We start from the raw sequence: 24,905 nt of genomic DNA on the forward strand, positions 1-24,905 counted from the left end.
ACACTGGGCCTCCCAGAGGGATGGTGCCTTCAATCCTTATTATTTTGTGTGCTAAAGCACACACTCACACGCCACAGTACACTTGAAGTCAGAGGACAACCTTCAGGAATTGGTTCCCTCCCTCCACCTTGTGGAAACTGGATTTATTAAACTCAGGTAGTCAGGCTTGGTGTCAAGTGCCTATACCCAGTGGGCCTTCACAGGCTCTAAATTTATTTTTTATTTTTTTCTTCCTCTTTTTGTTGTGTTTATCTTATATGTGTGTAAATGTACTATGTATGGTGTGCGCACTGCAGTGTGTGGAGTGTAGTGTGTGGTATGGGTGTGCGCTGTGCAGTGTGTGGAGTGCAGTGTGTGGTATGGGTGTGCGCTGTGCAGTGTGTGGAGTGCAGTGTGTGGTATGGGTGTGCGCTGTGCAGTGTGTGGAGTGCAGTGTGTGGTATGGGTGTGCGCTGTGCAGTGTGTGGAGTGCAGTGTGTGGTATGGGTGTGCGCTGTGCAGTGTGTGGAGTGCAGTGTGTGGTATGGGTGTGCGCTGTGCAGTGTGTGGAGTGCGGTGTGTGGTATGGGTGTGCGCTGTGTGGTGTGTGGTATGGGTGTGCGCTGTGCAGTGTGTGGAGTGCAGTGTGTGGTATGGGTGTGCGCTGTGCAGTGTGTGGAGTGCGGTGTGTGGTATGGGTGTGCACTGTGTGGTGTGTGGAGTGCGGTGTGTGGTATGGGTGTGCACTGTGTGGTGTGTGGAGTGCGGTGTGTGGTATGGGTGTGCACTGTGTGGTGTGTGGAGTGCGGTGTGTGGTATGGGTGTGCACCGTGTGGTGTGTGGAGTGCGGTGTGTGGTATGGGTGTGCACTGTGTGGTGTGTGGAGTGCGGTGTGTGGTATGGGTGTGCACTGTGTGGTGTGTGGAGTGCGGTGTGTGGTATGGGTGTGCACTGTGTGGTGTGTGGAGTGCGGTGTGTGGTATGGGTGTGCACTGTGTGGTGTGTGGAGTGCGGTGTGTGGTATGGGAGTGCGGTGTGTGGTATGAGTGTGCGCTGTGCAGTGTGTGGAGTGCGGTGTGTGGTATGGGTGTGCGCTGTGTGGTGTGTGGAGTGCGGTGTGTGGTATGGGTGTGCACCGTGTGGTGTGTGGAGTGCGGTGTGTGGTATGGGTGTGCGCTGTGTGGTGTGTGGAGTGCGGTGTGTGGTATGAGTGTGCGCTGTGCAGTGTGTGGAGTGCGGTGTGTGGTATGGGTGTGCACTGTGTGGTGTGTGGAGTGCGGTGTGTGGTATGGGTGTGCACCGTGTGGTGTGTGGAGTGCGGTGTGTGGTATGGGTGTGCACTGTGTGGTGTGTGGAGTGCGGTGTGTGGTATGGGTATGTGCTGTGCAGTGCAGTGTGAGTGTGGAAACAGTGGCTGACCTCAGGTGTCCTCCTCTAGCACTCCCCACGTTATTATCTGAGACAAGGTCTCTGAGTGAAGCTAAAGATCATGGTTTCAGCTAGACTGGCCAGCCAACAAGCATCTGAGATCTGACTCTCCCTCTGCTATGGGGCACTGAGTTACAGACCACATGGTGGAGCAGAGCTTTTTGTGGGCGCTGGGGACCCAAACTCGAATCTTCATACTGATACAGCAAGCATTCTACCCACTGAGCCGTCTCCCCAGCTCCCTTTTGTTTGTTGTAGAGACAGGATGTCACTATGGAACCTTGGCTGGCCTGGAACTCACTATGCAAGCCAGACTGGCCTCGAACTTGTCAAGTCGGCCTGCCTCTGCTTACTGAGCGCTGGGATTAAAAGTGTGTGCCACCACACACTGAATTGTTTCAGTTTTCAGACAGGGTCTCACTACATAGCCTGGGCTGGCCTAGAACTTGCAGCATTCTCCTGCCTCAGTTTCCGGAAAGCAGAAGTGTACACCACCATGCCCATTTTCTCTTTTTTTAACCACTGTTTCTTTATCATAGTAACGTATGTATTACTATGATACATACATAGTAATGAGCAATGCTATACTATAAAAGGACATTCAATGGAAAACCATGAGGCCCAGGGTTCCATCTCCAGCACCCTATTAATGAGGCATGGTGGTTCACACCTCTCATCCTAGCATTTGGCAGGTAGAAGCAAAAGGACAAGAAGTTCCTCACTATACAATGAGTTTGAGGCTAGCTTGGGCTACATAAGTCCCTGTCAAAATAAATACACAGGTGTCAAGTACCTCCTAATAACCCAGTCACCCTATGCCCTGCACCCTACTGAGAACTACTTAAATCAAATCTTGTGTTCCTCACAGGCTCTCAGTGCAGAAGGGCACATGCCAGCCTTGTGGCTCCCTGGGCACACCCTGCATGACTGTGCCTTCAGACCCTCACCCAGATGTGGATGCGGGATCAGTTGGCCAGATCCCTATTCAGTAGTCCCTCCCGCTGGCAGCCGCAGAGAAGCTATGACTGCCTGGGCAGTTTCCTGAGTTTAGGACAGAAATGAATGCCTGCAACAGGTGGCCTGGCCTAAAAGCACCGAAGTGGCAGGTGCTGACCGTGGAGCTTCATCTCCATTAGGGGCTGCCGGTGACGGCAAATGAAGGCAGGAAACGCCACGCTGTCTTACAGCCTCCCCAAACAAAACACCTTGGAACAAGCTGCCACACAGACCACTGAGCAAACAGAAATGGGCCCCAGGTGACAGAGGCAGCCTGGAGCTGCCAACGCTGTCCCAGAACAGCAGTGGCCGGCTGCCCCCTGATGACCTAGCCAGGTGGGCTCTTAGCAACCCCTCAGGCCCCTTGAGATCATCTATTTACCTTCCCTGGGAAAGTGCCTTGTCATGATCATCCGCAGTCAGCCCGCTGCACCTAAGCACCTATATGCCATTCCCCAGATGCTCAGGCCATTAGAGCCCAAAGCACAGGAAGCTGTTTGCTCTCTGCCTGCTGGCCAGGACCTGTGGCCATCAAAGACCTTGGGAGCAGCAGTGGTTCCTAAGACTCCAGTGTCCCCTGCCATGTGTCTCTCAGGTCTCTAAAATGATGCCACAATAAGCCTGTCCCCAGTCATGTGGGGATTTTGGTCTCTGGGTCTCACGGAGCCCAAGTTGGCCTCCCTGTGTATCTGAGGATAACCTTAAACTTCTGTGATCTACCATACTCAGTTTATGTGTTGCTACGGCTTGAACCCAGGGCTGCTTTCATGCTAAGCAAGTCTTATTTTTTCTTCTCAGAGAGAGAGAGACAGAGAGAGAGAACGAGAGAGAGAGACAGAGAGACAGAGACAGAGAGAGAGAGAGAGAGAGAGAGAGAGAGAGAGAGAGAGAATACCTCATTATATAGCCCAGACTGACTTGATTCTCCTGCTCGGCCTTCCAAGTGGCTAGGACTGCAGGCGAGCACCACTCTTCACCTATGACGTGTGTGAGTGACCTCACGGGCTCCCCCTCAGTCTCACAGCTCCCACTGTGCAAGACGGGCTGTGCTGTGGGAGCCGCACGCCACCCTGTGGCTATGGCTTGGATCTCAAGTATGCCTTGAAGGCCCGTGTGTTGAAAGCTGGATCTCCAGCTCGGTGCCACTGGGAAACAGCAGAAATATCTAGGGGTGGAGCCTACTGAGATCAGGGACTGGAGATGCCGTAACTGTCCACTGCTGAGATGAAACACCATGGCCATAAGCAACTTGGGAAGGACAGAATTCATTCGGCCTCCATGTCAGAGCCCGTCACCAAGGGAAATCAGGGCAGGAACCTGGAGGCAGGGAGTGAGGCAGAAGCTGTGGAGGATGCTGCTTACATGGCTTGCTCAGCCTGCTTTCTTATGCCCCCGGGACCACAAACCCACGTGGCATCACCTACAGTGGGGTAGGCCCTTCCACATCAATCACTAATTTTAAAAAATGTCCTACAGGCTTGGCTATATTATCTTACGGAAGCATTTTCTCAGCTGAGGTTCCTTCCTCTCAGATGACTCTGGCTGCTGTCAAGCTCAACAACAACCAAAAAAAAAAAAAAAGAAAGAAAGAAAAGAAAAGTAGACAGCATAGGGAGCATGCCTTTGAAGATAATGATAGGACCCCAACTCCTTTCAGTACCTCTGACTCCAGCCTCCATAAGGTAAGCAGCTTTAAGGTCACCTGTCCCCTGCTATGTTGCACTGCCCTGCCAAAGGGTCAAAGCAATGGGGGTTAATTGACCCCAACAAAAACTTCTAAAACCAGGAACCAAATTAAACATTGCTTCTTAAGTGGATGACCCCAGGCACTTTGTTACAAGAATGAAAAACTAATGAATCTGTCAAGTCCCCCCCTTCATCTAATCAAAACGTGACAAAAGACAATGTAGTTGCCTGGCATGACCCCTTGGGGCTCACCAAATGTGCAAGAAGGTGGACAACAGGGTGCTGCCAACAGAGTGGTCTCTAGGGCAGACAGGCTCATCCCTTCAACAGGAAAGCATATCAGGAAGCCCACGGCCAGCAGGACGCCATTCCTCTGGCTGACTAAGTGCAAGAGGGTGCATGCTGAGAATGGAGGCATCAGGTTCCAGCAGCCTAGACATGGACTCTTCCCCAGCAGCTATGCTTTGCCAAATTGCCTCCGCAGGAAACCAGCTGCGATGTGATTACTGATCGTGAACATGACAGGATCTAGAGTCATCTAGGAGACAAACTCCTTGGCTTGTCTTGGGGAAGTTCTAGATTGGTTAGCTGAGGTGGGAAGACCCATGCTGAATGAGGATGACGTTACTCTACATGCCGGGGTCCTGGGCTGAAGAAAGAAGAGAAGGGGAGCTGAGCACCAGCGTTATCTCTCTCTGTGCTTCCTGACTGTGGATGCCATGTGACCAGCCACCTCAGGCTCCTGCTGCCATGTCCGCCGCCATGATGGACTAGACCCTCAAACTGAGACCCAAAAAGAAACCCTTCCTCCCTTAAGCTGCTTTTGTCAAAGCAACAAGAGAAGAAACTAACCCATCCACACTCATAGGTGACAGGCCTGGGAAGTGCTTGCTGTTCCAACACCCAACTGTTTCCACTGTTTTCCAAGGTCACACTCGAAAAGAGGACAAGTGGGGGAGGGGGAGTGGCTGTGAAGGAGGTGCTGGCTCTCCAGACAAGACCAGCAATAGTCTGCAGGGAGATCTGCATGCACATGTGTGCCTGTATACATAGTTCCTTGAAAGATTGGATTTTGATAATGTTCCTAAATTGTGAAAGATTTTTTTCTTTAAAGACTGGGTCTTGCACAACTCAGGCTGGCCTCAAACTGGCCATGTAGCTAAGGATGACCTTGAACTTCTGATTCTTCTGCTTCTACAAGTGTAGTGCTGGGATTAGGGGTGTGGGTCACCCCACTAAGTTTACATGGTGCTGGGGATGGATCCCAAGGATTAACGCCTGCTATGCCTACTCTACCAACTGAGCCACATCTCTGGCCCACCTGGTAGCTTTTCACAGGGACTGGAGCACTGAGTAGGTGAAGCAGGTGCCTGGGATGCACTGACTGCACAGAGCAGAAGGCTGAAGGCCTGCACACTTGGAGGCTGGTGCTACATCCAGCCCCGCCCATCACCTCCACACAAGCCTCCCTGGCGTCCATCCTAGATGGCAACACACAAAAGGTCCTGGACTCTGTCCTGTATTTGGCTTTGCTTCTCTTGGCATGCCCTCCACAACCCACCCCTGCATGGTCTTACCCTCCATACCCATCCCTGCATGGTCTTACCCTCCACATCCTCTCCTCCCCCACCGTATGGTCTTACCCTCCATGGGAAGTACTGGTCTTCAAGGCGTCCGATTCCCAAGCACCCTCGGATATTCTTGCCCCACACGAACAGTTCCCCCTTATCTGCAAAGAAAGGAAGACAGGGGCTTAGCTGGAGCTACAGAAGGAGCAGATCATCAAGAGGACGGCCTTCTAAGAGTCAGGGACAAACAGAAATTACTGCTCAATTTAGCCTCTCAACTGAATCTCAGAGAAAAGCACCTTAGAGAAGTTCTATCCATAAACCAGGTCCCAGGCCAGACCTTCGGCCAGCCAGCCTAGGAAGACAAGTCTGTGTGTGAAGCAAACTCCAAGGCTCCCATGCACAGCCCTCTCTGCTCATCTTGATGGCCTGCTGCCACCCATAGCTCTGCCCTCTCTGACTGACAGTGAGGCAAGACAACCAGCTCTGTTTGAGTTTCAGTGTGTAGGTGTGTTCTGTGAGGAGCTATAGAGCACTAGGTTCCTAACTGTGCCGGGGCTATGCCTGTGTGCTGGGCACTGGGGACAGGACAGCAACTGAACAAACATGTTTTCTGTCCTCATGAACTTCGCCTAGTAGAAGAGCCAAAATAAACAAAGGAACAAACTAATAAATACAATGATTACACCTTGAAGAAAGTGAATTACTGCTAAGCCATGTCCCTCACTGGCAAAGTCTAGTACTGGCAAAGTCTACTACTGAGCCATGTCCCCAGCCTCTCACTGGGGGATTCTAGGCAGGGGCTCTACCACTGAGTCACACCCCAGTCCCTCACTGGGGATTCTAGGCAGAAGCTCTACTGGTGAGTCATATCTAAAATCACAAAAGACTTCAGTTTTAGAGAGCAGCTTATTACAGTCACAGTGGGAGCCTCAGAGTGAAAAGGAGTCATGCTGTTTGAGTTAGGCATGAAGGTCAGTTACATGGCGGACTAAAAGTACCAGAAAAAGCAAATTTAGGCTCTGGTAAGAAGAAAAAAAAGGAAAAGTTAAGCTTTTCTCTCAAGAAGATTTTTGAGGGCTGGAGGGATGGCTCAGAGGTTAAGAGCACTGGCTGCTCTTCCAGAGGTCCTGAGTTCAATTCCCAGCAACCACATGGTGGCTCACAACCATCTGTACTGAGATCTGGCGCCCTCCTCTGGCGTGCGGGCATACATGGAGGCAGAATGTTGTATACATAATAAATAAATCTTTAAAAAAAAAAAAAAAGATTTTTTGACTGGCAAGGAAGCAGCAAATCCCTGGGAATCACTACAGTGACATGCACATGGTAACTGTTGTCCAGGACTGCAGAGCAGCTGCCTGAGCTGAGGTGTGGTGGCAGAACACAAAGAAGACCACGGTCTGTCTAGAAGCCTGTGGAACTACTTGATACTTCATGGCTCTACAGCCTGTCCAGTCAGTCTCCAGCCAGCCGCCTCTGTGGGCCCCCTCCCCAGCACAGTGGAGGCTCTGAGCTTTACCACAGGTAAGGTAGGCCACCTGCCACCCTGCACACTCATTTCCACATCACTCACCCACGTGTGCCCAAAGCTCCCTGGTCTTACTAGCACTCTACCAACCCCTTCTCCCTACCTACCCCCCACAGGCTCCTAAGAGATCACACTACAGCAGAAGCCTGACCACAAAACAAAGAATCCAAACCAAAACGCCAGCATGAAAGGAAGGTATGTGTCCTACAACACAGACTGGACTACCTCGACATGGCCTCCCTCTTTACTTATCCCATGAAGACATCAATCTACTGGGTGGAGAGATGGATGGACAGACAGATGGACAGAAGGATGGATGAGGAAGGGAGGGAAGGCTAGAGGACAGAAATGAACAGCTATAGAGACAGCAGAATGGAGGGGAGGACAGACGGAAACACGGGTGGACAAATGGATGCAGATTGATGACAGAAGCAGAGAACTGTCCGGTTGGAGAAGGAACAGATGCTGGCCTGTCTGCCCAGCAGGGTAACTTACTGGTAACTGCGGCAAAATGGCTAAGGCCGCATCGGATCTGGGAAACCTGTACGTCGGGGTTGAACTCCGTCAAGCCAAAGAGCGTAGGTGGAATCATTTCTGGAAGAGCCGTTTCCAAGAGGTTTGGTCCTTTCCCAAGAATTCCGTAGCCCCAGACGAAGATATGTCCTTCTTCTATGTTACAACAAAACAGTGGTTGTGAGTGGTACAGCCCTCCTGGCCGTGAAAACTACAGGGACTGGGGAGGGGCTCAGTTGGTAGAGCGCATGCCTAGAATACATAGAGCCCTGGGTTCTGTCCCTAGAAACCAGGCGTGGCGGAGCATGCCTGTAATCCCCAAACTCAGGAGGTGGAGGCAGGAAGATCACCTTGGAATATGGGAGTGAGACACACTGTGCTAGCAGGTTGAAAATGACTCTCTGCCCTGATTAAATACTTGTCTATGGAGTCTGGCTAGGGAGGAAGCTAAACTCAGCAGAAACAACCAACTTCTTGAGAGTAATGGGGGGAGGGTATCCATAAAACCCACTGGCATACAAAATTTTGGACATTTTCCCCACCAACAACTCCAATTTCACACTGATCGGAGCCATACCAGACACAAGCCATTCTGGCCAGATTCTTAAAACTCTTAGAAATGAGCTAGGTGGCGACACACACCTTTAATTCCAGTACTTGGGAGACAGAGCCACGCAAATTTCTGAGTTCGAGGCCAGCCTGGTCTACATAGTTCCAGGACAGCCAGAGCCACAGAGAAAACTCTGTCTCAAACAAAACACACACACACAAATACACAAACACACATACACACACACACACACACACAACTTTAGAAATGCTTTCTAACTTGCTTTTGGGAGAGTAGAAATTTTGAGTTTTGCTGTGGGATTGTTTGTCTTTATTTTTTAGATTTAGATTTATTTTATGTGTATGAGTTTTTTTTTTTTTTTTGTTTGTTTGTTTGTTTCTCGAGACAGGGTTTCTCTATAGCTTTGGAGCTCTTATAAACCAGGCTGGCCTCAAAATCACAGAGATCTGCCTGCCACTGCCTCCCAAGTGCTGAGATTAAAGGCGTGCGCCACCACTACCCGGCTGTGTATGAGTCTTTTGATCAAATGTGTATCTGTGTACAACATGGGTGCCTGATGTTTTGAGGTCAAAACAGAGTATCAAATTCCCTGGAGTAGAATTATGGGTGGTTGTGAACTTCCATGTGGGTGCTGGGAATCGAACCTGGGTCTTCTGCAAAAACAAGTGCTCTTAACCACTGAGCCATCTCTCCAGCTCCAGGTATTTTAAGACAGTCTTGCTATATAGTCCAGGCTAGCTTGGAATTTATAATCCTCCACCTCAGCCTCCTGAGTGCTGGGAATCAGAGACCTATACCACAATGTCCAGTTTTCTTCCCTTTCCCCGTCTTTCCTTTCTTCTCATCACCCTCTCCCATTCCTCCCTTCTTTCTTTTTGGTACAGTGCTAGGACAGTATCTGGCTCTCATGCGTAAGTGCTTTACCACTGAACTCTGCAGCCCTGGCTGTAACAAGTGCAGTACCGCTGCTCAGGGTGGAGCACAGTGACAAAGCGGGTTTCTCATGCATGAGACAAGTGGTTCAGTGGTGGAGCCCCTGCCTAGAATCCCCCAGTGAGGGGCTGGGGTGTGGCTCAGTGGTAGAGCCCCTGCCTAGAATCCCCCAGTGAGGGGCTGGGGTGTGGCTCAGGGGTAGAGCCCCTGCCTAGAATCCCCCAGTGAGGGGCTGGGGTGTGGCTCAGGGGTAGGGCCCCTACCTAGAATCCCCCTAGCATGCACAGGGGCCTGTGTCTGATCTCCAGCTCCAAGATCCAGATGTCTGTTATAAAATGACAAAGCCCCATGGTTATCTGTACATCTACATCATGAGCTACTAACTCACCCCTACCCCGTCATCACTGAATGACTGCAACTAGATGCTCCCATAGCCACACTCCCCTCTTTAGGAATCATCTACAGTCTAGGAGTCTGAAGCACAAAACTGTCCCATTCCCCATCTCATCTGTCCAGTGCTTCTCAAAGAGATGCAAGAAGTAGCTCTCACCATTCAATACAGCACAGCCTGTGCCACCACAAGCCACCTGCTTCACCTTGCCTACTTCAGAGAAAGGCAGGCACCGAGGGACATTAACCTGCACCAAAGAAAAGGGTGGGCATGGTTAGGAAAACAAAGGAGCCAGAAGCAGTAAGAATCCTTGGCTAAAGTCCCAGCTCACTTATTAACGTCAAAGATTTCCCCAGTATGTCTCACTCACTAAGCTTCCTAACTAAGGGCTCAGGACACAGAAGGGAGCTGGGGGGCCCAGTTCCCACTCTTCTGGAAGGCAGACTTTGCCCCTTGTTACATCTGTGCTAGACCAAAGTGTGGAAGGGATTTCCCAGAGTCTCTAAGAGGCTAATCTGACATGGGGGAGGGGAGAGGCGTCACTTTTCCTGAGCTCTGAAGGGTACGTAGGGTATGCAAGGGGAGAAGGGAGCATCCTCCAATGGGACGAGATGTACCAAGGGAACAGGACAAGGACAGCCCACTCTAAGAGATTAGGACTGGTAGCATATGCCTTTAATCACAGCACAGAAGGCAGAAGCTGGTGGATCTCTATGAGTTTGAGGTCCTAGTCTACATAGAGAGTCCCAGACCAGCCAGAGTTATGAATTAAAACCCTGTCTTAAAGAAAAGAAAGAAAAGAAAAGAAAAGAAAAGAAAAGAAAAGAAAAGAAAAGAAAAGAAAAGCAAGGTGGCACACACCCCTAAGCCCTACCCTCAGGATGCAGAAGCAGGCAAATTTCTATGAATTCAAGGACAGCCTGGTCTACAGAGCAAGTTCCAGGACAGGCTCCAAAGCTATAAAGAGAAAACCCTATTCCAAGAAACCTAAATAAATAAATAATAAGAGTTGGTGAGATAGCTCAGAAAATAAACCCATTTTCTGACAAGCTTGACGACCTGAGTTCAATCCCAGGAACCAGCATGATACAAGGAGAGAACCAGCTCTTACAAGCTGTCCTCTGACCACACACATGCCATGGCACACATAGACATACATGCTCTAAACAAACGAGTGTAAAAACATTAAAATAAGCTGGGTGTGATGGTATGCACCTTTGATCCCAGCATTCAGAAGGCAGAAGCAGGCAGACTCTATTAACTCAGGTCCAAGCTGGTCTACACAGCAAGTTCCAGAACAGCCAGGGCTAAAAAAAGAAAGATCCTGTCTCAAAGCAAAACAACAAAACTAAACAGAACTGCATTGTCCACTTCCACAGTGGCTCCCAGGGAGCTGGGTCTCCTGCTGTCCGCACCCATAGGTGAACTTGGGCTTGGGCTAACCCAGGTGACTTGCTTCTACTGAACAGAATTCCAGAAGTGAGGGACTGTCACTTCAAATGATCCAACATGGCCTTCTCATCTGCTGATCTAATGGAGCCAGCTGCCACACTGTCAACAACCCCTCCAGAGTGGAGTGCCCCACATGGCAAGGAATCAAGAAAGCTCTGGCCAGCAGTTATCAAATGGCCAACCTCCAGTGAGGCCCCAGGGCCTTTGTCCAGCAAAGAGCCTGCATCCTGACAACTGCCAGCAGAGGAAGGGTGGAAGCAGCTCTTTCCTGGTGAAACCCGGTAACAGGCTCGGGGCCAAGAAACCTGCTGCACATGGCAGGTTCCTGACCCACCGTTACAAACAAAATGTGAAGTGTTGGGAGTGCAACTCAGTGGTACAGTACCTGCCTAGTGCACTCAAGGTCCTGGGTGCCATTCCCAGAACCACAAAAACAAAAACAAAAAGTCTGGACAGAGAAATAGAACGAGAGATGTTAGCCATTAGCAGTGTGAGTTATGGGAGTTGATAAAGATGCTTTGGGAGTTTGACAGTAGTAAAAACCTTTGGGAAAAGGTTATAAGCTTTTTGTTTAAATTTATGGTTTCTTTTCTTTTTTGTATCATTTTTATTTGTTTTCAGTTTTATATGTATTGGTGTTTTGCCTTCATGTATGTCTGTGTAAGGGAGTCAGATCCCCTGGAACAGTTCCAGACAGTGTGAGCGGCCATATGGGTGCTAGGAATTGAACCCAGGTCTTATGGAAGAGAAGCCAGTGCTCTAACTACTGAGTCATCTCTCCAGCCCCATGTTTGTATGGTTTTTGAGACCAGGTTTCTCTGTGTAGCCCTGGCTGTCCTGAACTCATTCTGTAGACCAGGCTGGCCTCAAACTCATAGGGATCCACCTGCCTCTGCCTCCCGAGTGCTGGGATTAAAGGAGTGCACTACCACTGCCAAGCTGTTTAATGTTTAATTTTTATTAATTTATTCTATGTATCTATTATCGACGTGTATATACACATGCACATGCACCCATGACACAGAGCACACTGGAGGGCAGAGGGCAACTTGTGAGAGTCAGATCTCTGTTTTCACCAGAGATAAAACTCAGGTCGTTAGGTTTGGTGGCAAGCCCCTCTATCTGCTGAGCTATGTCACCAGCCTGCAACCTTTGGAAATGAATCAAAACCTACTAAACTGAATCAGTAAAAATATTATGTTGGAGGAAAAAAAATAATAAATTGCATACACTTCATATTGGTGAATAACAATTTGTAAATTATACTTTCATTACTAAGTACTGGCCATTAGGATGCCAAGCATCATAGTACACACCTTAAATCCCAGCAATTGGGAGGCAGAGGCAGACTGATCCCTGAGTTCAGCTAGCCTGGTATACATTGAGAATTCTAGAACAGTCAGGGCTACACTGAGAAACCCTGTCTCAAAAAAAAATCTCAGAAAGAAAAAGAAAAGAAAAAAAACAGATGCCAAGAACTGGCCACAGGCAAGTAATGTCAGTGAAGAATAGAAAGGTATTAGTTATGGACTGGGGAGACAGCTCAATCAGGAAGGTGCTTGCTATAAGGACTAACCCATCCCACACAAAAGCTGGGTATGAGGGTGTGCTCTTGTAATCCGAGCACAGAGAAGGCAAACACAGATCAGTCCCAGAATCCAGCCAACCTAGACTAATGAATGAGCCCAGGTCTCAGTGAGGGACCCTGTCTCAAAAATAAGGTGGAGAGCTTCTGGGGTATGACAACTGAGGTTGTCCTTCCTCCTACAGACAGACAGACAGACAGACACACACACACACACACACACACACACACACATACACACCCACCACAACAAAGAAAGAAAGATGTTAGTTGCAAAATAATCTCTACTTTTTGTTTATGTTCAAAATAGTCCTTAATAAACTGTTAAAGCCAGTTGGGCATGGCAGCACAGACTTGTACTCCCAGCACTGGGGAGACAGACCATGAGCCAAGGCTGGCCTCAGTGACAGCTTGTATGTTTAGGGTCTGCATGCTCTGGCGCCTGTATTTTCTTTTAACTTGTTGAGACAGGGTGTCAGGTAGCCAGGCTGGCCTCACACTTACTCTGTAGCCGAGATGACTCCAACTCCTGGGTGCTGGAATTACAGGTGTGCGTTGTTCTGTTGTTTCACTACACAGCCAGGGTAATTTCCACCTTGTCATCAAGCCTAGCTACATATATGCTGCACTAGGGCAGAGATTCTATGACACTGTGGGCACATGCATACACTGTCTCATATGCCTTTTAGAAATAGGTGGGGGAAGCTAGTGCTTTAATCCCAGCACTCAGAAGAGGGAAGCAGGTGGATCTCTGTGAGTTCAAGGACAGCCTAGTCTACAGAGTGAGCTCCAGGACAGGATCCATGGCGACAGGGAGAAACCCTGTCTCGGAAAAGAAGAAAAAAAAAAGGAAGGAAGGAAGGAAGGCAGGCAGGAAGGAAAGAAAGAAGGAATAAGAGGAGAGATAAACTTGATGCACTATCTTAGCTGGATGTGCTGGCACTTGCCTGAGATGGCAGCAATCAGGAGGCAGAGGCAAGAACAGTGTTACAAATTGAGGCCAGCCAGATCTGTGCAGCAAGACCTTGTCTCAAAGCACACACATACTGGCTGGGGAAATGGCTCAGTGGTTAAAGTGCTTGCCTGTAGGCCTGAGGACTCGAGACCAGATAGATCCCCAGTAGTCTGCCTGTGACTCCAGCCTCTAAAGGCCAACATGAGGGATACCCAGAGCAAGCTGCCCAGCAAGACAAACTATATTGATAAGCTCTGAGTCTAATTAAGAGTCCCTGCCTCAATCAATATAATGGAAGGATATTCAAGGATGGTTCCCAAGATCAATCACAGGCCTCCACATGTACATGTGCACACATGCAAAACATGCACACACACACCACACACACACACACACACACACACACACACACACACACAAAGCACACAAAAATAAAAACACTGTCTTAAGGGTTAAGCCAGGGCCAGCTAGCCGCAGTGGCCTCAGACCTCCTCTTTCTGGGGCGCTAAGGAGACAGCAGAGCAGAGGCAGTGTGACACCAGGCTACACACCTGAGTGGAGTCTGTGACCGAGGCCAGCTGCAGGTACTCAGAATTTCCCCAGCCAAAGACACCTCCATCTGAGGACACAGCCAAGCAGCAATCACCGTAGGTGGCAACCTGAACAACCGTCACCCCAGCAAGGTCTCCGCCCAGCTTGGTGGGTGTGCTGGTGATGTTGTAGTGACCCAGGCCTGCATAGTAGGAAACATGCATTAGCTCACAGACATAGGAGACTTAGGGAAGGACAGGCACATGGGTAGCACTTTGCACCAAAGAGGACAAACAACAAAGTCGTATCCAGTCTACTTTAAACACCCTAGGAATTTTTAGGTCTAAATTAAGTGGAAAGACTGAGGACAGGAGGATGGTGAGTTCCAGGACAGCCTTAGATTAGAAACAGGCCCTCAACAAATGTGGGAGACAAAGGAAGGAGGCCTCTGTAAATTCAAAGCCAGCCTGATCTACACAGAAAGTTCCAGGATAGACAGGACTAAATAGAAAGGAAGGAAGGAAGGAAGGAAGGAAGGAAGGAAGGAAGGAAGGAAGGAAGGAAGGAAAGAAGGAGAAAGAGCAAACCCTCAAACAAAATTCCCAAAAGCCAAGTTAGAAAATTTTTGAAGATGAACTAGCATTATATGATGAAGCTTTTAGAGTTTGCATAAATTAGAAGCAATTACAGCCTTTCTTCTATGTGCTGTTGGGATGGAACGACCAATGAGCTTCTCTTGGCCCAGTGAGAAGCAGTTTCTAACACTCTTGGGCTTGCTAGTCCATACAGAAGTCAGGCACAGTGGCATGCACCTGTAGGTTCATGTACATGTAGACTCAGCAGGCAAACGGAAGAGGCCACTCAGGCCAGGAATTAGATGCCACCTAGGCAACACAAGACCTTATTAGGCAGCTGGCCAAACACAGACTCTTGGGTAAACCAGGATCTCAGAAAAGCAGAAGCCCTGGTACCAGGCCAGGGCCAATGAAATGCCTTTTAGAGGAATGCTCTCTAATGCAGGTCCTGAAGGTTCCCACAAATTAGACTCAATAAAACACAAGTTCATAATCAAGTCACTAAGCCCCTGAGGGGATCGGGTACTACTGGAATGAGTCATGAGTCAGCAGAGGCAACAGACAAGCCTGCTCCTCCAGACTCCACTCGCTGGGATGAATGAGGCCCAGGGCTCTGCTACTGACAACAGTGCCAAGGAACCTCTGACACCGTCTTGGTTTGTTTCTATGGAAACCAGCAGCAAAAGGAACAGGAAAAGACGTAAAAGATGGCAGTGCCCAGAAGACCCAAATCTAGACCATAAACCCTACAGTCCACAATGACTGCAGAGGCCACAGACCAAGATCTTTCACCTCCCCAAGGGGACAAGAACCTACCTGTCTGTCCATCGGCACCCCATCCACAAGAATAGACTTCCCCTTTGTTTGTGAGGAACAGGCTGTGGTCCTGACCACAGACAACCTGGAAGACACAGAGACAGTGCTGTTTGTGCCTAGGCAGCCAAGCCTGGGGGGGGGAGGAGTGGATCCTCTATCAGTTCTTCCCTCCTCCACCCCCACACTGACCTCCCATCTGTCCTCCCCACCTCCACTCTGTAACCTTCCCTGTAGGAATGGGCTGTCTCTGCCCACTTCACACTTCTCTGGAAGGCACCATGCACACCCCAGGGCTCTCCTGTGGCTCCACACCACAGGACCGCCTATCCACAGTACAGTAAGATGCCACACTTCCCCTCCTAACTCACAGGACAGCTGCTGCACCAGGAGCTGTGCTAAGGCAACAGTCGAGACGCCCTAACAAATGGAATCCCCGAAGTTTAGTGACCTACCCAAAGTCACTCAGTAAGTGGAGAAGCAGGGACTTGAACTCACATTCCCAGGCCTATGAAGCCAGTTCAAGAAGAACTCCACTCTACTGCAACCTTACCCCTAATCCTGCTACATCCCCTTCACTTCTACCCTGCATCTACATTCTAGCATCGGTTCTGACCTGTGGTAAGTCAGTTTCGACTAATCTCTATCCAGTGTGCTGTTTTAGGTCAACTTGATGCAAGCTAGAGGCATCAGAGAAGAGGAAGCCTCAATTGAGAAAAATGCCTTCAACATAAGATTGGGCTTAGCTTGGCATGGTAGAACACATCTTTAATCCCAGCACTCGGGAGGCAGAAGCAGGAGGATTGCTGTGAATCTGGGGCCAGCCTGGTCTACAGAGTGAGTTTCTCGACAGCCAAGGATACACAGGGAACCCCTATCTGAAAAAACAAAGAATGTGCTCTTAAGCAAGCCTGTGGGCACCCCTGGGCTGGTGGTCCTGGGTTCTGTAAGAAAGCAGGCTGAACAAGCCATGAGGAGAAAGCCAGCAAACAGCGCCCCTCCATGGCCTCTGGCATCCGCTCCTGCCTCCAGATTGCTGCCCTGCGTTCCTGTCCTGATTTCCTTCCATGATGAACAGTGATATGGAAGCCTAAGCCAAACAAACCCTTTCCTTCCCAGATTGTTTAAGGTCATGGTGCTTCATCACAATCACAGTGCCCCTAAGACATGCAGAGAAGTCCAACAACAAATATGACATCACCCTGTGCACCCTGCACCCTTTCAAAAGCACCCCAGAGACAGGCCTAGAGATCTTCAGCCTAAGCCTCTTACCTGAACCACCTGTCCATCAAAGTCCTGCATCCTGTGCACTTTGTGACTCTCACTGCAGCCAGGAACAAATTGGGAAGAAAGAACAGAGGCAGCCGTGAGCACAGCACAGGCTGGGCCCCACCCAGCATCCTCCCTCCTGTAGTCCTACCTGCACAATCAGGTCCCCACAGGCACAAACATTAGAACAGTTCTCAAGGTCAAATGTGGGGCAGTTTGTGTGTGTTTGTTTGTTTTTGAGACAGGACCTCTCTGTTACACAACTCTGGCTGTCTTGGAACTCACTCTATAGACCAGGCTGGCCTCAGAGATCCATTGGCCTCTGCCTCCTGGGTGCCGGGACTAGAGGCTTGCTCTACCACACCCTACCCATAACCCTTTGTTTTTATCTTTGGAGATAAGGTCTGCATAAACTGCAGCCAGGCCAGGAATTTTCAACTCTCCTGTTTGTGCTTCCTAAATGCTGGGATCACAGCCATTCACCACTATGCCTGGCTCGGGAAAATACTTCCAACACTAAATTAAAAAGAGGGAAGTTTTTTAAGATTAATTTAATAAAGTGAAAAAAAATTCAAAAATAAATTGAGAACAGCCAGACATAATGGTACACACTTTAATCCCAGCACTTGGGAGGCAGAGGTAGGTGGATCTCTGTGCGTTCAAGGCCAGCCTGAGACAGAAATTTACAGACCAATCAAGGACACACAGTGAAAATCTGTCTCTAGAAAAATGAAAAAATTGCGGGACCTAACAAGACGGTTCAGTAGGTAAAGGCACTTGCCACCAAACTCAACAAACCTGAGTTCTGTCCCCAGAAGTCACATGGTAGGAGGTTAGAACTGACTCCTGCAAGTTGTCCTCTGACCACCACACATGATGGGGACATGCGCGTGTACGCACACGCACGTTCATACACACAACATAGAAAGTTTTAACAGCTTTACACATCTTGATCTCACCCTACAAACGATGGAGCCTCTGCTAAGGTAAGCACTCCCTCCTCAGTATTAAGGACCAGGCCCTACACTCAGGTGTACGTCCAGAATAATTAGGAGCCTTCAGAGGTGTGTCGCCCAGCCTCCCCCCCTCATGGGGAAAGCAGCGCTATCAGACTCACCTGTACACTTCGTCCTCCACCACCTTCCGTCCACACTGCCCGTGGGAATTGTTCCCCATGCTGAAGACTGAAGCACAGCCCGGCAGTCAGGTCAGCTCTGAGGGCCCCAGGGTCCCACCACATCAGGAGTGGAGGGGCTAACATAGGTGGTCCTGGCCTGCTCAACCTCACTGTCCTAGGTCTCCCTCTCCCACACCCCAGCCCCTGCAGCAGCCCATGAGAGCAGCAGGGCTTCTCTTCCAGACCCGCTTCCACCTCCAGGGATGGAAGGTCACAATTAACTGCTATGACCCCAGGAGAACTGCAATGGGAATTAAACCATCGATAGATGAGCTTCTGTTCAGCTGGGCGTTTGAGGCTAATAATGTTTGCACAATGACCACTGTTAGCACGCTCAGAACCCACAAACATACATACTCAGACATAAACATACACAATTTAAAATAAAGTCATGAAAAACAAAAAACAAGTAGGGCTGCAGAGACGGTTCAGCCATTAGGAGATCTTGCTGATTCCTGCAGAGGTCCCGAGTTCAGTTCCCAACACCCACGCTGCGCAATCACAACCACCCTGCTCCAGAGATCTGATACGGTCTTCTGACCTCTGCAGAGACGACACATATGTAGCATACACTTAGACACACATACACATGAATAAAAATTAAAAATAAATCTTAGAAAAGAGCAAAGGCTGAGGCAGAGGTCAGTGGCAGAGCGGGTGGCAGCTTTCCAGCATCGCGGGGAGCACAGGGTTAGCGAGTCCGCCAACACCACCCTCCGAACCCGCCGTCCAGTGAGTCTGCTGGGGAACCCGACGCCACACCAAGCCACACAGACGCCCTCAGCAAAACTACTCACCACCTTCTTGGTCTGTCAGGATAAGGGAGTGTGCTCGGCCGCAGGACACCTGCAACACCTTTGTCTCCTGAGGTCTGTCGAGGGGCAGTGGGACAGGCGAGGGCTCCAAAACGTACTCATAGCCCCTGGCTGAAGAGAAGCACATGTCACTAGGCGGCTACTGATTCAGCCGCCTCAGCTCTTACAGAAACCTGACAGGAAGGAGCTCAGCAATACTCAGCACGCACGCTCTGCACAAGGCTAGCCTGAGAAGCCGGATTCCCAGCCTGTCCTCCCGTACTGCCTCCACACCACAGGCAGGTCCTATACACTGGATTCGCCTCCTCAAAGAAATCGGGACTGGGGTGGAAGCTCAGAATGCTTCCCTAACATACACATAGACCTGGGCTCCATCCCCGGATGAGCAGTGAGTTCAAAACCTGCCTGTGCGATATGAAACCCATTTTAAAAAGGAAAAGACAAAGATGTGCTGGTGCACGCATTTAATCCCAGCCCTCGGGAGGCAGAGGCAGAAGGATCTTTATGAGTTCCAGGACAGCCTAGGCTACAAAGAGAAACCCTGTCTTAGGAAAAAAAAAAAAGTTGGCCCTAACAGTCCCAGAACTCAGGATGCTGAGGCGGGGAGCTACAGATGGAGTCCTAGTTTCAATAAAACCTGAATAAATAAATCACTCTCGTGGGCCAATAATCTAGCTGCACAAGATTTGATCACCAGCAACATACAACACACACACACACACACACACACAGAGGAGAGAGAGAGAGAAACAAATTAAATTAGAACTGTGAGAGGGGAAGAAGCAGTCTATCTAAAAGGACCAGGAAGTGAATAAAAGAAAGAAATTAACTTTTTCAACTAGAGAGTCACGGCTGTGATGCCAGTACTCAGGATACAGAGGCCAGCCAGAAAAACAGCGCAGCTGGTAAAGGCGCTCGAAACTGAGCCTGGCAACCCGAGGTCAGTCCTCAGGACTCACATGGCGGAGAGAGAACCAACTCCCGCAAGTTGTCCTCTGACCTCTGCACACAGTGTGGCACATACGCCCTTCACACACCCCTAAACATAATAAAAAAAAAAGAGCTGGAGAAGAGGCAGAGGCAGGAGGATCAGGAGTGCGAGGCTACCCTCATCTACAGAGCAAACCCTCTTTGCCTCCACTTCCCAAGCCCTGGGACTGAAGATGCTCACCCACAGTTAAGCTGCACGGGGATGGAACCCAGGGCGTGATGGATGCTGGGTAAGGACCTTGCCACCAGTCACAGCCACACCACTATACTGAGTGGGTGTGGTGGTGCACTGCTTCAATCCCAGCTCTCCAGAAACAGGCAAGTGGCTCTCTGGGAGTTCAAAGCCGGCTGGGCTACATAGCAAGCTCCGGGCCAGTCAGCTATGTAGTGAGACCCTGTCTCAAACACAATTTTAAAAAAGCACTCTAAACTATTTCTAACTTGTTGTTTGAAGCAGGATGTCACTACGTAGCCCTGGCTAGCCTAGAACTATGCAGATCAGGCTGGCCTCAAACTCACAGATCTGCCTGCCTCTGCTTCCCAAGTGCTAAAATTAAAAATTGCATCACTAGGGCTTGAGAGATGGCTCAGTGGTTAAGAGCATTGACTGTTCTTCCAGAGGACCTGAGTTCAATTCCCAGCAACCATGTACTGGCTCACAACCATCTGTAATGAGATCTGGTGCTCTCTTCTGGCCTGCAGGCACACATTAAGGCAGGATGTTTTATGCATAATAAATAAATAAATAAATAAATAAAATCCCCCTTTTAAAAGGGGGAAATATAGTAATAACAGAACTAAAGTGTAATTATTGAATCTACTTTTTAAAAAAATTGCATCACTACCATCTGGCCATTTCTAATTTTTTGTTTGTTTGTTTGTTTTGTTTTGTTTTGTTTTGTTTCCAAGACAAGGTTTCTCTGTAGCTTTGGAGCCTGTCCTGGAGCTAGCTCTTGTAGACCAGGCTGGCCTCGAACTCACAGAAATCCACCTGCCTCTGCCTCTCAAGTGCTAGGATTAAAGATATGCGCCGCCACCACCAGGCCATTTCTAATATCTTTTAAAGATTTATTTTTAATTATGTGTATGTGCATGTCTCTGTGTGCACACACATGAGTGTGGTGTCTCTGGAGACCAGAGGAGAGTGCTGGACCCTCTGGAGCTGAGTGTTCAATTTTGAGCAGCCTAGCAGGTGCTAGAAACCAAACTCAAGTTCTCGAGAAGAACAGTACATGCTCAGTAGCTGCTGAACCATCTCTACAGGCCCTCTTCCTAACATTATAATTGAAGTTTCCAGCGCTTGGAGTAAAGCCTCTATCTTAATGACTTCATTCAGTCTTTTAAACGTTTGGATTTCACTTAGTGTGTGAATACAGATATCCATGTGCCACAGTATGCATGTGGCATCAGAGGACAAGGTGACAGTCAGCTTTCTCCCTCCACCACCTGGGTCCCAGGTCAAACTCGAGTTTTCCGGTTTGGCAGCAAGGGTCTTGACCCACTGAGTCATAGCAACAGCCCACACTCTAGGCATTTCAGAATGCGAAGCGACACACAGGTCCGCAAGTGCTCACCTCTTTTCTGTAGCACGATTAATAAAAACCCAGAGACAGATACTGGGGTTCAACCTGAGGCTCAGAAAAGCAGAGCAGCCAGCCACTGGAGAGCTCTTCTTTTTTTTTTTTTTTGGTTTTTCGAGACAGGGTTTCACTGTAGTTTTAGAGCCTGTCCTGGAACTAGCTCTTGTAGACCAGGCTGGCCTCGAACTCGCAGAGATCCGCCTGCCTCTGCCTCCCAAGTGCTGGGATTAAAGGCGTGCGCCACCACCGCCCGGCAACTGGAGAGCTCTTGCCTCTGTGAAATCTTCAGACTGAAAGAGAGCGAGTTCCTGTCTCTTCCCATTTTATACTCCTCTCTAGTTCTGGGATTAAAGGTGTGCACCACCACCACCCGGCCTCTATGGCTGACTAGTGTGGCTGTTTTACATTCTGGTCTTCAGGCAAGCTTTAATTATTAAAATACAAATGAAATATCACTACACTTTTTGTCTAACCATTCCATGTTGTTACCAAAGAGACTGAAAAATGACTTAATCCAGGGGTTGCAAACATCCCCCAAGACTCCATCTAATTTGGGTTTGGGTGGCTGTCTTGTTTTAAGACAGGTCTCAGGTAATCCAGACTGGCCTCAAACGCACTATAAGGCTAAAGTGACTTTGAACACCAGATCCTGGATTTCAAATAGGTGTTCACCACTGCACCTTATACCAGGCTTCTTCTTTTGGTCCACCAACCAGCTCCCAAATCATGACATGGAGACTTCCTATTAGTTATAAATGCTTGGCCTAGTTTAGGCTCACTTCTGGCTAGTTCTTTTAATTTAACCTGTTTCCCTTTATCTACCTTTTGCCTCAAGACTTTACTTTTGAATGTCTTACTTTCACTGCTTCTCCCGTCTGGCTGGCTGGTGGCTGCCTGGTTTCTTGCCCCAGACATGACCCTCATTCTCTCTTTTCTTCCTGTTTTTTCTCTTTTTCTTCTCCGATTTATTCTCTCTGCCTGCCAGCCCCTCCTAGCCTTTCTCTGCCTAGCTATTGGCCATTCAGCTCTTTCTTAGACCAATCAGGTGCCTGGCAAATAAGGTGAAACAGACGCAACACATCTTTACATAATTAAACAAATGCAGCAGAAACAAAAGTAACACACCTTTACACAGCTGAAGTAGTATTTTTGCAGCACAAACAAATGTAACACATCTTTGCCCAGTTAAAATAATATTCCAAAACAAGACCTGGCTTCAACCCTTGAGGTTTTGATATGTAGCCCAGACTGGCCTCCAACTCAAGCTTCTTCTCCTCCCTCAGCCTCTGTTGGGATACACCAACACACCCCTCTTCATTTGCTGCTCTAGCTTATGGCAAGGATACCTGCTTACTTTTATCCTTCCGGCTTCTGTGGAATCCAATTTGAGAATCTTTGTTGAGTCCCATGCCCCAAACTTTCGTAATGTCCTTGGTTTTGGAGGACAGCAGTGTGAATCCATAGCCACAGGCAGCAGAGGAAATCTGAAAAAGAGTTCCCACAATGCACCACGGACTGATTTGTGATGTCAGTTCTTTCAGCAAGAAGTGACAAACTGCCAGGCAGTGGTGGCGCATGCCTTTAATTCCAGCACTCGGGAGGCAGGGGCAGGCGGATCTCTGTGAGTTCGAGGCCAGCCTGGTCTACAAAGAGAGGTCCAGGACAGGTTACAAAGGTACACAGAGAAACCCTGTCTTGAAAAACGAAGCAAACAAACAAAGTGCCGAGCTATTTACATGCGCTATGTCGTCCTACAGCGACCGGGAGTCCTCCCCGTGCCGTGCTAGCCGTCTCTTTCTTCCTTCTGTGCACACTTCATGCACTGGGCACTTTCATCACACTCACCATGACACGGTCCAGCATGGCGTCTTAGTGTGACTCTCGGGCCCACCCCTACCAGCTGCGTATCTTGAGAGGGATTATTTATCCTCTCTAGAGAGTCCTCTCTAAAAGAGGAAAGCAAGGCTGAGGCAGATGACCTAAGAGATAAAGGTACTTACCACTTGAACTTGATGATCTGAGATCAGTCCCCAGAACCATATGGTGGAAGGAGAGAACAGACTCCTGCAAGCTGTCCTCTGACCTCTACAAGTGTGCTATGACACACCAGCATGTGTTTCACACACACACACACACACACACACACACACACACACACAAAAGAATAAATATTCGAATTTTTTTAAAGGAGATGAGGGGCTGGAGAGAAGGCTCAGTAGGTAAGAGGGCTGGTTCTGCAAGCTTGAGGACCTGAACTCAGATTCCCAGCACCCATGCGAAAGTCTGGCATGGCTGTAATCTCAGTTACGGGGCAGAGACAGGAACATCCCAGGAGTTCACTGGCCAGTCAGTCCAGCAAGATTGAGGGTTTCCAGTTCAGTGAGAGATCCTACCTCAAGAGAATAATGCAGAGCTACAGACGAAGACAGTCCAGCCTCTGCCTGTGCATGCATGGGCACATGCGTCCACGCGCACACACCCCTTCATCCACAGGCACACAAAATGATATGACAGAAGCCCTCCTCTCTGGGTTGTTGTCATACATCCAAAGCCTTTCTGGTAAACAGCACTGGACATCGCCAATGATGTGCAGGGTCTCATTCCAGAGCGCTGCCCATGCGACACTGCTACCTCTTCAACCCATGGGCATGCAGAGGTGTTGTCATAGCTGCTGTGAACTTGACACACTAACAGCACCCACATCTTTGTTCAGTCTTTCACCTAAACCATCACCGGTCCTCAGTTTCACTGACTGGGGCAACTCAACTTGGGATGGAAACGTCACTTCTGGTGGGAGCACTAAGTCTAACTGGGGCAGAGGTAACCTGAACCCAGGGGTTCATTCTAAAATCAATCGTCTCCACACGACCCACAGCCCATACGACCCACAGCTACACCCCAAGCTAGCAGGGGTTGCCCTCGACTTCACACCTGATGTCCCATATTATACACTCCCAGCCTAGTGTCACCCCACAGTCTCTCAGCAGCTGAGTTTACCAGAGACCCACCAACTCCCTCAAAGAACCCCTTTGAATTTCACTGGATCCTAAACAAAAATGCAAGAGTATCACTCTTCCTAATCCTCCTGCCTCAGCCTCCTAACTGCTGCCATTGCAGACATGAGCCACAACTGGCCAGGCATACTTTTTGTTTTTAGTTCTAGCTAACTACTTCTTTTTAGTTACTATTTTCACTGATGTGTCTGTGCGTGCCTATGCACACATGCACTCGAGTACCTTCAGAGTGCAGAAGAGGTGCTGGACTTCCTGCAGCTGGAGTCACAGGTGACTATGAGCCACCCTGCTGGGGTGCTGGGAAGTGAACTCAGGTGCTCCTCGGCAGTACACACTGTTACCTGCTCAACCATCTCCACAACTTCTTAGCTAAATTTGTTATTAAAATTTGTTGCCAGGTGGTGGTGGTATACACCTTTGAACACAGCATTCAGGAAACAGAGGCCAGCCTGGTCTACAGAGTGACATCCACGACAGTAGAGGCGATAGAGAGAAACCCTATCTTGAAAAAACAAACTTAGAAAAAGAATTGTTGATGCTTTGTATAATCATG

At 49.1% G+C, this 24,905-nt stretch overlaps 1 protein-coding gene across 2 annotated transcripts in view; it reads right to left on the reverse strand.

The window, feature by feature from the left end:
- Rcc1l (RCC1 like) overlaps nt 1-24,905 on the reverse strand; it is a 30,722-nt gene that overhangs the window by 2,436 nt on the left and 3,381 nt on the right. Inside the window, exons 2-10 of one of the 2 annotated variants that reach the window (XM_038346573.1) lie at nt 22,693-22,822; nt 18,751-18,879; nt 17,894-17,960; nt 16,780-16,831; nt 15,511-15,595; nt 14,140-14,321; nt 9,756-9,843; nt 7,684-7,857; nt 5,733-5,818 (exon numbers count right to left, since the gene is read on the reverse strand). In XM_038346573.1, coding sequence (XP_038202501.1) covers nt 5,733-5,818; nt 7,684-7,857; nt 9,756-9,843; nt 14,140-14,321; nt 15,511-15,595; nt 16,780-16,831; nt 17,894-17,960; nt 18,751-18,879; nt 22,693-22,822 — 993 coding nt within the window. Of the gene's footprint in view, nt 1-5,732; nt 5,819-7,683; nt 7,858-9,704; nt 9,844-14,139; nt 14,322-15,510; nt 15,596-16,779; nt 16,832-17,893; nt 17,961-18,750; nt 18,880-22,692; nt 22,823-24,905 lie in introns of both variants that reach the window. The other variant, XM_038346572.1, reaches the window with a different exon arrangement.

This window comes from Arvicola amphibius, chromosome 10 (assembly GCF_903992535.2).
Source record: "Arvicola amphibius chromosome 10, mArvAmp1.2, whole genome shotgun sequence".
Classification (NCBI taxonomy): domain Eukaryota; kingdom Metazoa; phylum Chordata; class Mammalia; order Rodentia; family Cricetidae; genus Arvicola; species Arvicola amphibius.